General features: G+C 37.6%; 1 protein-coding gene and 1 long non-coding RNA gene across 2 annotated transcripts; one reads left to right on the top strand and one right to left on the bottom strand.

The window, feature by feature from the left end:
* Nucleotides 1-2,339: 2,339 nt before the first annotated feature.
* On the top strand, nucleotides 2,340-17,086 carry LOC114271471 (E3 ubiquitin-protein ligase CSU1). Its single transcript, XM_028213084.2, has 2 exons — nucleotides 2,340-2,893; nucleotides 16,170-17,086. Exons 1-2 carry the CDS (start codon nucleotides 2,655-2,657, stop codon nucleotides 16,843-16,845), a joined length of 915 nt encoding a protein of 304 aa, XP_028068885.2. The 5' UTR covers nucleotides 2,340-2,654; the 3' UTR covers nucleotides 16,846-17,086.
* On the bottom strand, nucleotides 2,747-7,546 carry LOC145798593 (uncharacterized). The gene is made up of 2 exons (XR_014339678.1): nucleotides 7,143-7,546; nucleotides 2,747-6,910 (listed from the first exon to the last, which is right to left on the bottom strand). It is a non-coding gene; the product is annotated as an uncharacterized LOC145798593 (long non-coding RNA).

Genomic DNA, 17,086 nt, shown 5'->3' with positions numbered 1-17,086 from the left:
TTTTACTTTTTAATTCAATTTACATTATTAAATATTAGATTTTCGTGTAAAAATATAATTTAAATGTAAAATATAAAAAAAATTCAGTATCTTTAATCGCTATAATTGAGAAAATATGCAAAACCAAAAACTGAAAAATAGATTTAAAAAATAAAACCAACGAAAGTGGTTCTTGTTTAGAATTTAGACATCATACCTTGGTTATTAAAGTACAATGTAAAATATTACAATTCATAAAATATAATTTAAATAAAAGGAAAATGTATGAAAATAACCTGCGAATTTTCGATATACAACACAAATATTTGTTTTAAAAACACATGTGATTTCCTTTATTTAGATTCGAACGAATGCATACAACTTTAGCATTCAACCAAAATTATTTGATCTGTGATGGACAATTGTAAATATTATGTATATCAGTATAGAAGCGGACACAGAAAATAAGAAAGAGTAATTATTTTTTGTTCATCAATTATCATCAATGTAAAAAATAGGGAAACAAATTTTTTTTTTTTGATAAGAAAGGAGACAATCTGTTTATATTTATATAAGACTTTTGAAAGCAAATATATTGTTTTTAAGTGTTCAATTTCAAAAATAAAAAGATAGTTGAATTATATAGAACTCTTCATAACTTTTAAAATATATAGTAGATTTGAGATAGTAAAATTAAGATTTAAAAAAAAAGTAGAAAATATGGCAAACTCTTCACACTTTTATAATAGCAGTAGGTTGTAGATAGAATGGATTAGTTTTGGGTCTTCAAATCATCATATCAATAGAATTGAGTTGGTTCTTGGTTTAGGTCTTGTCTAGACCAAATCAACTCAAGAACCGAACCTATTTATATATATATATATATATATATATATATATTAAAATATTATTTATATTAACATATCTTTACCTTATTACTCAATTGCAATAGACTTAATTACACCTAATAATTTTTCATATACAATAACTATTAGGTAAACGAAAGAAGTATTAAAAGTTTGAGTTAGATTTCACAATTGATTTAATTTGTATTAGTTGTATTAATGAATTTAATTTATATTGATCATATTTAAGTTTGAGTTGGATTTAATTTGTATTGGCTTGCATTAAATAATGTTTACTTTTTATTTGTGTTATGTTTAAATGTTAAAGACTTATTTATTTTAATTATTTATTATTGATTTGTTTATTTTTAATATAGTGGAACCGTGGTTCCAGGGGTGTAAAAATGGTTCACGACCCGTGGGTGACCCGAAACCTGTCCATGGCCCTATTAGACTTCGGCCTGAGCCTAACCCAGGACCTTGGTCCTAGGTGTAGACCGTTATTTTGAAGTCCGGCTCGGCTCGTGGCCTAGCCTATTGGTTCGCTCAAGGCCCATTCAAAGCCCAACCTGAGGCCCGACTTGCCTGAGGTCCAGTGCCATTTTAGTGAAAAAGAATAAAATTTTGGTAGAAAAAATAGAAAAAAAATGTTCAGGCCTTGCACAAGCCCCAGCTTAGGCCCAAGCCCAAGCGCAACCCTGTCGACTCGGCTGGCGACCCCAAGGCTTGGCCTATCTACGGCCCGAATACCTCTGGGTTTGAGCTTGGGCTTAATTTGCTGGCTTGTGGTCCAGTTTGGCCCTGCCTGAATTTTGGAGGGAGCTTGCATGGCCTGACATGGGCCAACCTAAGCCTAGGCTCGGGTGGGTCGGGCCAAGCCAAGCCAAATTTACACCCTTACGTGGTTCCAACTTGAACCAATCTGAACTACATTGGGTTAAGTTGGGTTGATTACAGTGCATCATTGGTTTAGTTTTAGGTCTAAAAACTTGAAATCAACCATGATTGGATTAGTTAGTACTAAATCGAACCAAACCAATCCATGAGCACCCCTAGTCAAGTCCCCAACTCCCATTGACCTTAATTAGATGGGTTTAGAAGTGATTGAATAGAATAAGGTCAGATTTCAAAAAACTTTTGAATAACCCAATCGGATTCGGGTCAATGGTGGAGAGAGTTTTTTTTAACTGTACCTTACCTTGACCCGTAGATATAATAATAATAATAATAATAATAATAATAATAAATAAATAAATAATATTATATGTAATATGTGCACAATATATTGTTGAGAATACAATGTATTATTGAGTTTTTATCATGTTATATATATAGTTTTTAATATTTATACAGTATATAATATATTATTTTAATTATAAATATCATTTTTAATTTTAATTATTGAGTTTCAATATTATTATTAAATTTCTTTTTGTGTTGTCGATTGCGTAGGGTTAGGGTGAAAGTTACACTTGTCGGTTTGGAATGAGTACATGAGAGAGTTTCGTAAAGGTTGGCTTGAGATATAGGCAAAAGTCGAAAATGGGAATAGGGGTAGGGGTAGGGGTAGGGGTAGGGGTGGACTTCGACTCATATTCTATCCATATTGAACTAATAATTATAGAAGTTCAAAGGTTTGGATGATAAATTTAAAAAATTTGAGGGGTTAAATTGAAAATTATAGCAAAATGATAGGGACTTAATTGATATATAAATGTGCATAGACAACTTCACACTGCTGATTTCTAGGGTTCGAACATCATTCACAATCTGTTCCACATAAATTTGATTCAGAGTCCGATTAGGGTTCTGATAATTTTGATCGGAGAGATGCCTCAGAGACACTCGAAGAACAACAACGACCTCGCGTTCTTCACATACGATGAGAAGCGAAAGCTCGGGTACGGGACTCAGAAGGAGAGGCTGGGCAAGGACTCGGTTAAGCCATTCGACGCTTGTTCCCTCTGCTTGAAACCCTTGATCGATCCTATGTGTTGCCAGAAAGGCCACGTCTTCTGCAAAGAATGCATTCTCGAGTGCTTGTTGTCTCAGAAGAAAGATATTCAAAGGTTGGTCCTTGCCGTGATTGGTTTTATGAATTCTTGTTTTGCAATGAAATAATTGTATATCTGTATGCAATTTTAAAATTATTGTCTGATCAGCTTGATATCTGGAATCTGTATATTGATTTAATTCTTACTTTATTTTGTTAAAAATTGAATCTTTTCGGTTGGATGTGATTTTATCTGCTGCTGTCTCTGGAGATTTTTGTTGGGAGTTTATCTACATGTCATGATTAATGAATAAATGAATAGGTTTTTGGTCTTAATTAATTTTTTTTTTCCTGGTAAATTATGATTTTATTTCACTAGCAAAGCTGCAAAAAAAACTGCTAGAGAGGCATACCTTGGAAAAAGGAAAAAAAGAAGCAAATTAAAGAAAACTCCTCACAAGAAATCAACATAGAAAGCCAAAACAAAGCCAAGAAGGAAAAACAAAAACTAAGACTGTTTTAGGCAGTCGACAGCCAACACGTAAAAAAGCCGCTTGGATCCCTTATGACAATGAATCTTACTTTGAATCGTTTAAATGCTAGGTTGTTCCCTTCAAGTGATGCGTTGCGCCTGCCTCCGAGTGTTTCGAAAAGTGAGCAAAGGACGCCGCATCGATGCTTGGGTGCAGTGAAAAATGGGCAAAGGTTCTCGCATTTTTCTGGAGGAGCGCGGGTAAAGAATCTAGTCCAAGACTATAGGTTTAAGGTAGTCACTTGGAATATAAGAATCTTAACTGGTAAGACGATGGAGTTGGTAGATGTTATGATTAGGAGGAGAGTTAGTATAGCTTGTGCACAAGAAACTAAGTAGACGGGTGAGAAAGTTAGGGAAATTGAGGATACCGGTTTTAAACTGTATTATAGTGGTAAGGATAGACGTAGGAATGAGGGTAGGAATCTTAATTGCCAAGAGTCTTGTGGAGAATGTAATGGCGGTCGTTAGGAAAGGGACATGATTATGTTAGTTAAACTAGTTATTGGAGGGAATATAGTGAATGTTATAAGTGCATACGCCCCTCAAGTAGGATTAGATTATCAGATTATGAGGGATTTTTGGGAACAAATGGATGAGATCTTACAGGAGATACTCGTAGGAGAAAACCTGATTATAGGTGGAGATTTTAGTGGCCATGTAGGCATAGATAAACTAGGCTATGAAAATGTGCGTGGTGGATACGGTTTTGGTGACAAAAATGAGGCTAGAGAGAGTATCTTAGATTTTGCATTGGCTTCTGACCTGGTGGTGGCCAGTACTATGTATAAGAAGAGGGATGAGTATTTGATAACCTTTAAGAGTGGGTCAGTTAAGAGCCAAATAGATTACTTCTTAGTGAGAAAAGTGGATTGCCTAAAATGCAATGATTGTAAGGTGATTCATGAACAGAGCCTGACCTCTCAACATAGGATTTTGGTACTAGATTTATGTTTTAGAGGGCAATACCAAGTTAGGAAGGATGTTGGGCTTCATAGGATGAGATGGTGGACCTAGAAGGGGATAAATTAGAAATATTTAAGAATAGAATGGATAAGGAAGGTACTTGGAATTTGGAAGATGATGCTAATACTATGTAGAACTCGATGGCCAATTGTATGAGGAGAATCTCAAGGAAAGGGCTGGGAGAATTGAAAGGAACGCGACCTAGCTCTAGGGAAACTTGGTGGTGGAGGGAAGATGTTCAAGCAGTAGTTAAGGCAAAAAAAGAGTGCTTTAAAAAGTGGCAAAAGGATAGAACTGAAGAAAACCTTAAGAGCTATAGATTGGTTAATAAGGAGGTCAAGAAAGTAGTGAGAGAGTCTAAGTTGAAAGCTTATGATGACCTATACACTAGACTAGATAGTAAAGAGGGAGAGAAGATGGTATACAAACTTGCTAAGATACAGGAGAGGAAAATAAGGGATTTTAATCAAGTTAAGTGCATCAAGAGTGAGGATTCTAAGGTATTGGTGAGGGATGGAGAGATTAAGGAAAAATGGAAAAACTATTTTGAGAAATTATTAAATGAGGAACATGGAGGTACGGCAATAGGAGAAGAAATAGCCAGTAATACGATAAACTAAGACTATAGGTTCTATTGCAGGATTAGGAACTTTGAAGTGGAGATTGCACTTAAGAAGATGAAATCAAATAAGGCTTTAGGATCAGATGATATCCCTATTGAAGCTTGGAATTGTTTGGATAAAAAGGGGATTGCTTGGTTGACTAGGTTGTTTAGCAAAATTTTATTGACTAGGAACATGCCAGATGAGTGGAGGAAGAGTATTTTAGTGCCAATCTATGAGAATAAAGGAGATGTCCAGAATTGCAACAACTATAAAGGAATCAAGCTAATGTGTCATATAATGAAAGTGTGGGAGAGGGTGATAGAACGCCGATTGCGAGATATAACAAAGGTGTCAAAGAATGGCAGGTTTACAATGGAAGCGATCTATCTTTTGAGGAGAGTAATAAAAGAGTATATAGAAAGAAAAGAGACATTCGTATGGTGTTTATTGACCTTGAGAAAGCATATGATAAAGTGTCCCGGGATATAATATGGTGGGTGTTAGCGAAAAAAAGGGTGACAAAATGTTACGTTGATGTGATTAGGGACATGTATGAAGGGGTGGTGACCACTATTAGATCGCTTGCTGGAGAGACAAATGAATTTTCTATCACTATAGAGTTATACCAATGATTTACCTTAAGTCCTTATCTTTTTGCTTTAGTTATGGATGAATTGATGAGAAATATTCAGAATGACGTGCCATGGTGTATGCTTTTTGCAAACAATATAATGCTAGTGGATGAGACCAGAGAAGGAGTTAATACAAAGTTGGAAATTTGGAAAAAAGCTCTTGAATCTAAAAGATTCTGGATAAGCAGAACTAAGACAGAGTACATGGAGTGTAAATTTAGTAACAATAACAATGAAAGCAGAGGAGAAGTGAAGATTGAGAACCAAGAATTGTCTAAGAGTGAAGATTTTCGTTATTTAGGGTCGATTATCACAACAGTAGGGGAGATTGATGTGGATGTGGCCCATAGGATTAAGGCGGGATAGTGTAAGTGGAGAAGTGCATCTGGAGTACTGTGCGATAAATGAATACCCACTAGACTTCAAGATAAGTTCTATAAAACGGTTATTAGACCAGCAATGTTATATGGGACGGAGTGTTGGGCAACCAAGAAGCAACATGTAAGGTGAATGTGTGGCAAGACTAGACAAGACAGAATTAGGAATGAATATATTCGGGAATGGGTAGGAGTAGTACCGATAGAAGATAAGTTGAGAGAGAATCGATTGAGATGGTTTGGTCATATTCAACGGAGACTAACAGAGGCAAGAGTGTAGAGATGCGATACTGTAATGGTAGATGGAAGTGTTAGGGGACGGGGTAGGCCTAATTAACGTTGGTTAGCGTTGTAAATAGAGATATTGATCTACTTAATTTGACCAACGAAATAGCCTTTGATAGGACCGCGTGCAGAAGAAAGATACATGTAGCCGACGCCATTTGATGGGACTTAAGGCTTGGTTTGGTTTGATTTGGTTTGTTTTGTATGATAGAGGAAGGGATCCCTCAATCCACACTGAAGTTGTAAAGGGTGTTGTTTACATTGCTATTTTTTCTTGCTATTAGAAATTTAGAATGCGTATATTGATAGTATTATGATGGGTTGTTCCTGGACTAGCTGAATTTCAAGAAGCATGCTCTAAATTTGTGTCTTTACAAGTGAGCTCTGTGATTGAAAAAGTTGGTCATGATGGAATAGTCATGAATGATTCAAAGCCAATAGACTGGATGAGTTTTCTGAAATTAAGGAACTACGGAAGTATGAATAATAGAGAGGAGAATCATGTTGGGTTTGCAATTTTGGTTAAATGACTTGTGACTGGGGGCGGTCTCTCTCCACACCAAACAAGAAAACACTTTGATCATATTTGAAGCTGAAAGTACAAAAGGGGAGCTGAAAAGGCTTCTTAAAAAAAATATCTTAATGGGTATTATGTGCATCAGCTGTGCATTTATGTAATCTGGTATTTTGAGAATACTTAGGCCTCGTTTGGGAACAGGCTAATTTAGTAACTTTTTGGCTATTTGACTAAAAAGGTAGGTAAAAAAAACTTGTATGTTTGGGATGACTTTTTGGCTAATCACGAAAAGATATGCAAAAAGTAGAGAGAAAAGAGAATCTTTGACTTTTTGGTATGGGTTGTTGGCTTTTTGGCTAATTTAGTAACTTTTTGGCTAATTGGCTAAAATAGCCTCTTGCCAAACGAGGCCTTAATCATGGATTTGTTGACCTATGTATAAAACCCTAGTTGCAGGAACTTGTTTTTTTTTTTTTTTTTTTTTTTTTTTTTTCCCGGGGGGGGGGGGGGGGGTTGGTTTCGCTCTAAAATTGTTGTTTGAAGTAAGAATCTTGTTAGAACCTCAATCCTGTCAAAATAAAATCAGGACTCTAACTGGAATGGGACCATTCAAACATATGAATCTCAAATAAATAAAACAAAAGCTATCAAAGAAAAAGAAATTTGTACAGAACATATATTTTTCTTAGATTTTGACTTTTCTCTTAGGAACAATTATGGAAATCTTTTATAGATCTTTCAATTTTGGTTTTCAATGTTGAGTATATATATTTCATTAGTGAAAATATACCAAGCTTATGTTAATAGTTTAAATGCTATTATCAAGGTTTTGAAAAGTGGTTGCGGTCGCTGTAACGGTGGCGGTGCCGCGGTTGCGGTTGCGGGGTGTAAAGGCCGTAGCGTAACGGTTGCGGTAACCGGAATCGTAAATTTTTTTATTTTTCGCACAATTTGAAAAAAACTTACCGATACGCATATTTTTTTTCCATAATCATATTTATTGGATTTTAAAATAAATGTTGATCAATTTTTATAAATTTTTAAGTATGATTCAATATATTTCATATTTTTAAATCATTATAAACTGAGTTTTTTACATTTTATTTTACTAATTAATGACTTTATATGTCATAAATCTATATTACACTTGTGGTAAAAAAAAAATTATTGGAGTTGGACGTATAAATTTATTTTTTAATTATTATACTTGTAGAAGCATATGCAAATTTTAACTTGAATAGTTTTTAAAAAATAAATTAGACATGCTAATATAATCATACAAAAATTAAAAAATAAATTATAAAGAATTTTTTTTGGGGGGGTTTGGATCAGTTGAATATTCATTCTCTTTTTAGATAACCTGTAAATAAAAATAAAATAAACTAATAAAAATTGACATGTGTAAAATATCTATTAATATATAATTATAGGTGTTATGTTTTTTAGATATTTTATAAAAAAATCAATCACTAATTATTATATATAAAATAAACCAAGACAAAAGTAAGAGAATAAATAAGAGTCTAAATATATATATATATATATATTTTAATCAAGCCAAATCGATAATGACCACATTATTATTATGATTTTCAAATAATATATAGATAGATACATACAAACAAAATGGTTGACTGATAGTAACTGAATAGAATATCATAGGTCTTACAGCTTCAACAAATCAATAACATATTATTCATCTTCCCTCTTCTCTCTCTATCCCCTTTTCCCTATTTTCAGTTTTTTTTTTTTTTTAATGTTTTTTTTTAAAGAAGCAGTTCGAAACCGTTACGTAACGGTACGTAACAGGCCGTTACGGCACCGTTACGACCGCTATAGCGGCCGCTACGACCAACACACCTGTGAATCTCAATCACACTGCAAAAGCGGCCGTAACGGATGGCGGTAACCACCAAAACCGTTACGTAACGGCGTTACGTAACAGCATTACGTAACGGTTGCGGCCGCTTTTTAAAACCTTGGCTATTATAATGTAGACATTTATTGTAAATAGTTCAAATAAGCAACAAAAATTTATTAGAATATATTTAATTTATACTATATAAATGATCCTCTGCATCGTGCATCTAAATATAAACCATGATTGTGTTAAATTATCTTAAAATTATTGTGTTGGGTGAGTTTCTACCTTGATGTGTGTGGGCAACAACATATTACAAAACGATCATAGTTAAATTATTTAGAAGGATTCACCATTTTCTTTATATTAGAGAGCATGATTCGTTGACCATAATAATAGTCAGGAAAAGCTAGGGGTTTCATATATTTATGTAATAATGGTTGGTAATTGGTACCACCTTTTTAGGCTGTACCTAAAATCTTTAAATTGCTAGTGATGCTTCTCACATTTTGACTAGAAATATTGGTTGTAGCCCTTTAGACAAGTGAGCCATTTGGTGGATTTATAATATGGACATACTCTACATGCTTAACAAATTGATGGCTTTTCTTAAACCAAATCAAACCAAGCCTTGGGTCCCAATGAAGTGAGGTTGGCTGTATGAATCATTCAGGGCTATTTGCTCACATGTGAGTTTACTACCATGTCCCATGTCAATTTAGGTCTTCTTTTTCATAACATTTTTATTTACAGTGGTAATATCACTCTTCCTTATTGTTGCTGTGAGAAATATGTGTTCTCCTCGGATTAGGAATAAGTGTCCTATGTCTATTAGACTTCTATATATCTCAGTAATGTATTCATGTAGGGTTAGGAATTAGTGGTACTCTATATAAATGATGTATGTATTCTTTGTTCAAATTAATTCAATCTAATATACAGGTTGTTTAGAAATCTTACATGGTATCAGAGCTTTGCAATTCCTGATTTCGTGGTGGCTAGGGTTACGCACGAACTGGTTCAACTTGTTCGTGATTCATCTGTTTGATCGAGTTCTCTCTTTCTCGATTATCTGGTACATGATCAAACTCCTTTGGTTCGATCTCTGTTCGTGACTTGGGTGACCCATCTGTTTCGTTTGCAAGGGCTTCTTCTGGATGCCTCGTCTCGCGAGTGAGTCGTCTCAGTTGACCCATCGAACTGCTCATCTCAGTCTCAGTCGTCCTCGCGGCTCATCGTGTCTCCGTCTTGGTCGTCTCTTGTGGTCGCCTTTCTGTGCTTCGTGACTCCTGGGGTCGTCTCTCTATGGTCGGCTCTCTAGTAATCTGGTTCGTCTGCCTCTGTGCTTCGTGATCTCTGTCTGAAATCTTCGCGAGCTCCGACTGAAGATCAATCTCAGCTTCAGCTTCAGTCTCTCTCTCTCTCTCTCTGCTTCGCGATCTCTGTGCTTCAACTTGGGTATTTCTATCTAAAACCCTTATTCCTGTTTGGCCCATTTATTAAGTTATTAGTATACTTTGAACCATTAATCTTTTGTTTATTACAATAATGGACCCTAAAATTCAAGCCATTAAATGTAAACTCAATGGTGGCAATTATGCCTATTGGGCCAGTGTTATGAAGAATTTCCTTCTTGGTCAAAAAAAATGGAGCTATGTTTCTGGTTCTGCTCCTCGTCCATCGGACCCAAAAGTAGAAGGGTATCTGTCTTCCTGTGACACTTGGGATTGTGATAATGCCCAAGTTCTTACCTGGTTTCACAACTCTGTGGATGATCGTATTGGAATGATGTTTTCCAAGTACAGTACTGCCAAGGAAGTGTGGGATTATTTACTCGGTGTTTATCAGCAGTCCAATTTTGCCAAGCGGTATGAGTTGGAAACAACTATTCAGGGTGCTCGTCAGCGGGATCAAACTATTCAGGACTTTTATATTGAAATGACAGGTCTCTGGGATCAGTTGGCTCTTATGGAACCACCTAGTCTCAAGATATTAGACGCTTATATTGAGTTTCGGGAACAGGGTCGTTTAGTCCAGTTCTTAACAGCTCTCTCCCCTCAGTATGAGGCTATTCGAGGTGGTATCCTTCACCGATCTCCTCTTCCCTCTGTGGATGCTATTGTTCGTGAACTCCTCTCCGAGGAAACCCGCCTTAAGACGGCCAGTCAGACTTTGCCTCCTTCTGTGTTCTTGGCTCCTGCCAAGCCGCCCTTGTTATCGACCCCTCCTTCTCATCAACTTCAGGCCACTGCGAAACCCAAGAGAGGACCATTAGGGCTAGATGAGTGTGTTTTCTGCCATCAGAGGGGTCATTGGAAGAACAATTGTCCTAAAAAGGGACGTCAGCCTGCTCCGTCTTCTCAGACACAGTTCCGCGGTACTACTTCGAGTACTTTCCGACCTCCTGCTGCTTACACTGCATCTACTCCGGCTCCCGATCCTGACTTGGCTTCCCTGAGTGCTCAGGTTGCACAACTTCAGCATATCTTGTCCACCTCTCAGTCATCCTCATCTGCCTCCGCTCTTACCTCTCTTCATTCAGGTTTGCATGGGTCCTCTTCAGGTATCCCTTCTTCTGTTTGGATTTTTGATTCTGGTGCCTCACATCATATGACTCCTCACCTTTCCTTACTTCAAAATTGTATTCCCCCACCCGTTCCTATTATTATTAATACTGCTAATGGATCTGGTATGTCTGTTTTATCTGTTGGGTCTGTCTTACCCTCTGCCATGTCTGCTGTTACTATTCCTTCTGTCTTTTATGTTCCTCAGTTATCTGTCAGTTTGTTATCTATCAGTCAACTTGATGCGTCTGGTTTTGATGTTATCTTTTCCTCTTCTGTCTGTTGTGTGCAGGATCGGGTGTCCAAGAAGCAGATTGGGACCGGCCGTAGAATTGGAGATCTCTATGTGGTTGAAAGCTTGCATCTCCCCTTATCCACCTCTCCAGCTGCACTTTCCTCGTATCAATTAGATTCTCAGTCGAGTCAGTTTTACTTATGGCATTCTCGTCTTGGTCATTTGTCTGTTGACCGCTTACGGTCTTTAGCTCAGTCAGGATTGTTGGGTAAAGTTTCTCCTAGTCAAATTGATGAATGTCGGGGGTGTAAACTTGCTAAAATGTCAGCTTTACCTTTTAATAAAAGTACGTCTATTTCTGTTTCTCCTTTCTCTCTTGTGCATACTGATGTTTGGGGACCCTCTCCTGTTCTTACTAAAGGGGTTCAGTATATTATGTGTCTTTTGTAGATGATTGCACCCGTTACACGTGGGTTTATCTTATGACTCATAAGTCTGACTTCTACCAAATATATCGTACTTTCCAGTCTATGGTCACTACACAGTTTGGAGCTACTATTAAATTGTTGCGGTCTGACTTGGGTGGGGAATACTTTAAAACTGAATTCTGTGAATATTTGGCCAACTTGGGTACCATTCACCAAACTTCTTGTACTGATACACCTGCCCAAAATGGCCGAGCTGAGCGTAAACACCGTCATCTTCTTGAGACAGCTAGATCTCTTCTTCTCTCTGCCTCCGTTCCAGCTCCGTTTTGGGGTGAGGCAGTTCTTACTGCTGCTTTTCTTCTTAATCGTATGCCTACCCCCCTTCTTTCGGGTCGGTCTCCTTATGAGGCTCTCTTTTCTCAACTTCCTAATTACTCCCTCCTTCGTGTATTTGGGTCTGCATGTTTTGTCCTTTTACCCCGTAAAGATAGGACTAAACTTAGTGCCCGATCTGTCCTATGTGTTTTTTTGGGATATAGTCTCACTCAGAAAGGTTATCGCTGTTATGACCCTGTTTCTCGTCACCTTTATGTCTCCCGCCATGTTGCCTTTCTCGAACGTCTATCTTACTTTCAGCTTCCTCCTCTCACCGCCCCAGTTTCCAAAGAGGATTTGGTTCATATTGATCCATTTCCTTCTGAGGTCCCATCTGATGAGTACATCTCCATAGTTCCTCCTGAGCTTATTCCATCTTCTCCTTCTGCTTCACCTCTGACTACTTCTCCTCCTTCGCCTTCTCCTTCTCTTTCTTCTTCTCCTCCGTTGTTAGTTTATTCTCGTCGCAAGGCTCCTCCTCTACCAGTTGTCTCTCCCCCTGCTACTGATCCTCCTGCTTCTGACGACTCTGATCCTGCTACACACCGATATCCTCCTCGAGCGCGTCATCCTCCAAAAAGGTTGGGTTGGTCTAATACTTGTTTTTCTGCTTCCTATCGTACCTTTTTGTCTGCTATTCACTCTTTTGCAGAACCTCAGTCTTACAAGGAGGCCTGTCAGGATCCTCATTGGGTTCAAGCTATGGAGGATGAGTTGTTTGCTCTACAGAAAACGAGTACTTGGGAATTGGTTCCGTTACCTGTTGGTAAGAATCTAGTTGGTTGCAAATGGGTCTACAAAGTCAAGACTCATTCTGATGGTTCTCTTGAGCGCTACAAAGCTCGTCTGGTGGCCAAAGGTTTCTCCCAGGAATATGGTATTGATTATGAGGAGACATTTGCTCCTGTTGCCAAGATGACTACTGTCCGTACTTTGATTTCTGTCGCTGCTATTCGTTCTTGGCCCCTTTATCAAATGGATGTTAAGAATGCTTTTCTTAATGGCACTCTCACTGAGGAGGTTTATATGCGTCCTCCCCCTGGTCTTCACCATTCCTCTGGCCAAGTCTGTTGTCTTCGGCGTGCTCTATATGGTCTGAAGCAGTCTCCTCGTGCTTGGTATGATCGCTTTCAGACTGCTGTTACCGAGCTTGGGTTTCATCCTTCTGCTTCCGACTCTGCTTTATTTCTAAGACATACCTCGGCTGGTTTTGTTGCTCTCTTACTATATGTAGATGATATGATCATCACTGGCTCTGACTCTTCTGCTATCTCTGAGGTCAAGCAGCATCTCTTTCGCACCTTCGAAATGAAGGATCTGGGACCATTGCGGTATTTTCTTGGCATTGAGGTGGCTTCTTCTCCCAAGGGTTACTTTCTGTCCCAGGCTAAGTATGCTAACGAGGTTATCCATCGTGCCAGACTTACTGACACTAAGCTGTCTGATACCCCCATTGAACTTAATGTAAAGCTCAACACTACTGATGGGGTTCCTCTAGATGATCCTACGTTATATCGCGAGCTTGTGGGTTGCTTAGTCTATCTGACAGTTACTCGTCCTGATCTTGCCTATGCTGTCCATGTGATTAGTCAGTTTGTTTCTGCCCCTCGCTCTACACATTGGGCTGCTTTGCTTCGGATTCTTCGTTATCTTCGCAGTACTATCTTTCAGGGCTTGTTGTTCTCTTCTACTTCTTCCTTAGACTTGGTGGCTTATGCTGATGCTGATTGGGCTGGTGATGTTAATGATCGTAAATCTACTTCTGGTTTCTGTATGTTTCTTGGCGATTCCCTAATTTCTTGGAAAAGCAAGAAACAGACTGTTGTTGCCCGTTCTACTGCCGAAGCTGAGTATCGTGCTATGGCTCATGCTACTGCTGAAATTGTCTGGCTTCGTCAGCTCTTATCTGAGTTGGGCGTCCCTCAATCTTCCCCAACCTCTCTCTATTGTGACAACCGAAGTGCTATTCAAATTGCTCATAACACTGTCTTCCATGAAAGGACAAAACATATTGAGATTGATTGTCACTTCGTCCGTCAGCATCTGCAGTCTGGCTTTATCTCGCTTCCTTTTGTCTCTTCGGCTCTGCAACTTGCTGACTTCTTCACTAAGACTCACACCACTGCTCGGTTTCGGTTTTTTCTTGACAAACTCTCAGTGTTTTCTGCTAAAACACCTTGAGTTTGAGCGGGGGTGTGAGAAATATGTGTTCTCCTCGGATTAGGAATAAGTGTCCTATGTCTATTAGACTTCTATATATCTCAGTAATGTATTCATGTAGGGTTAGGAATTAGTGGTACTCTATATAAATGATGTATGTATTCTTTGTTCAAATTAATTCAATCTAATATACAGGTTGTTTAGAAATCTTACAGTTGCACCTGTTGGTTTTGTTGCACTTGACCAAATTATCTTTGCTTGTCCTCTCTTAATTTATATTCAATTGGTGCTGCTACCCGTACCATTGGTTCAATGGTTAAGACTTGGCCTAATAACCTTGAGGTTATGGGTTCAAATCTTGGGACCATCACTTTGTGCATTATGCTAAAGGTTAGGTATGTACTTAATCTTTCCTCTCCCAAGCACACATTAATGTATACTAATTGGGTGTTGTTTTTTTTATTCATTATGATTCTATCATTCTTAATTTTATCACACATCCATCTCTAAGCATCCTCATCTCAGCTTTACGCATTTTATGAATGTGTTCTATGCTGCAAATCATCTTTGAAGGCATGTTTCTTGCACACCTAGAATATTAATTAGTTCTACTTTGAGCTCATGTATTGTAAATTTTATCAAAAGATGTGGAGTTGGATATGTATAATCACATGTTTGAAATGATTCTAAGATAAGCACTGATTCTTGGAAAAATGCATTGTTAGTCTGAATTTTATTTATTTTGCACAAATCTCTTATTTGACTACTTTCTAGACTCATATTTGATCGTATGGTTTGTAAGGGAAATTTGTTTTTAAGTTTTTCGTAGATCTGGCGGTTGTATGGAATGAAGAATGACTTGCAATGGTGATTTATCAAAAAAACAAAACCAAAAAAAAAGAAAAAAAAAAGAAGAACGACTTGCAATGGTGATCATTAGATCAATTGTGTCTATGGTTTACTTGGATATCATTGTTCAAGTGATTGTGAGAACCTTGACCTGTTTCAATTAGTGTCCATCTCAACAGATGCTAGAGAAATATTTTTTGAAGATTTCAATTACAATTTACAACTTTCAAACACCGCAATTTTCTTAGTACCTCTCTCATGAAGTTGTGGTTGTATTTTTAGGTGAGCGTGGTTGGGTTTGGGTTTTGTGGGGTAGTAGGCATGGGTGAGTATGTTAGATGGACTTTGGTATGGGTGTTGGCAGGTATGAGTCTAGGTATCCGTTCATATAATGCTCATATCAAGGAAATCAGGTTTACTTATTTTATTTTTATGTGTAAAATGATATTTACAGACTAAAATGAAAGTCTTATGAATAGGTATATTAGTAAACTCCATTACTTATTGGGTGAATGTCCAACTTGGCATATCAGACCCATATCCCATACCCTTCAGTGTCAACTGTCTGACATGGGAATTTTACAAATTTAGAAGAGGAGTCCATGTAAAATATTCGACTTGCCAATTTACAATACACTAACTACTTCAACTCAACAAAGCCTTGTCACAAATATTTGGGGCCAGGTACTCGTAGGATCTAAGTACTAAATTTATCGATTCTGTCAACCATAAATTACTACTGTTAATTGAAAAGTTAAATAAGTATGATGGTTTCCAATTAAAGATGTGAAATAATAGCGAAATCTGTCCCACTTGCTATACCTACACTCCAAATACTTACCCAATAACATGTTCTTGGTAACATTCGTTGTTTACGTGGTTGGTTATACTTTGTAATGATTCCGCCATATTATCTGTTATTTGTTTGTCAATATCACACTGAAATTATTTTACTTTGTCTGGCAGGAAGCTAACTGCACATGCTGCTCAGCAGAAGCAAGAAAAAGATGAGGAAGAGGAGAAGTTAATGCTGCAAAAAGCCAGAGAGCTTGATGCTTTTGATCAGCAAAACCATGGCGCTGTACCACAATACAGTGATAAGAACTATAACAAGGGCAAGAATGGCTTCCACGGTGCAAACAGTGTGAAGGCCACCTCTTATGAGGAGGAAGCGCTGCGAACCATGAAAGCATTTTGGCTTCCCTCTGCCACACCAGAAGCTCCTGCTAAGGTAGAAGCTCCATCCACCGGTACAACCTGTCCCGAAGGCAAGGAAAAACTCAAGTTGAAGACCCTTTTCCCTATCTACTTTACTGAAGACAGTTATGATGATGAGAAATCGAATTATCTTGAGAAGACTTATATCTGTCCTAGCTGCAAGGTCACCCTTACCAATACACTGTCACTTGTGGCCCTAAGTTCTTGTGGGCATGTCTTTTGCAAGAAGTGTGGAGATAAGTTCATGGCTGTCGATAAGGTTTGTCTTGTCTGTAACAAAGGATGTAAAGAGAGGAATTTGGTTCCCCTGGAAAAAGGAGGGACAGGTTTTGCTGGTCATGATGATCATCTGGTAGCTACAGATTTCAAGCATTTGGGTAGCGGTTCTGGTTTGGGGCTGGTGAGGCCTGCAATGAAGACATGAAATGAATTTGCACTGAGATGATTGAATCAAACAGTTTGGGGCTGGTGAGGCCGGCGATGAAGACATGAAATGAATTCACAACGATGATTTAGTCCAATGTTGTACACAAATAATTTGCTTTGGTTAATATGATTTGCTTTGTTAATCTGCCATCCTTTGAACTGTGTAATTGTTTAGTAATTTTGAAATATTTGGAAACATCATTTTGGTATATTGATATTTGTATGATGTTTTTGGATTA

Source organism: Camellia sinensis, chromosome 9 (assembly GCF_055761805.1).
Source record: "Camellia sinensis isolate YWXY chromosome 9, ASM5576180v1, whole genome shotgun sequence".
NCBI classification, from domain to species: domain Eukaryota; kingdom Viridiplantae; phylum Streptophyta; class Magnoliopsida; order Ericales; family Theaceae; genus Camellia; species Camellia sinensis.
Note: the sequence above shows the minus strand (reverse complement) of the source record. Positions and strands in the feature narration are given on the sequence as shown.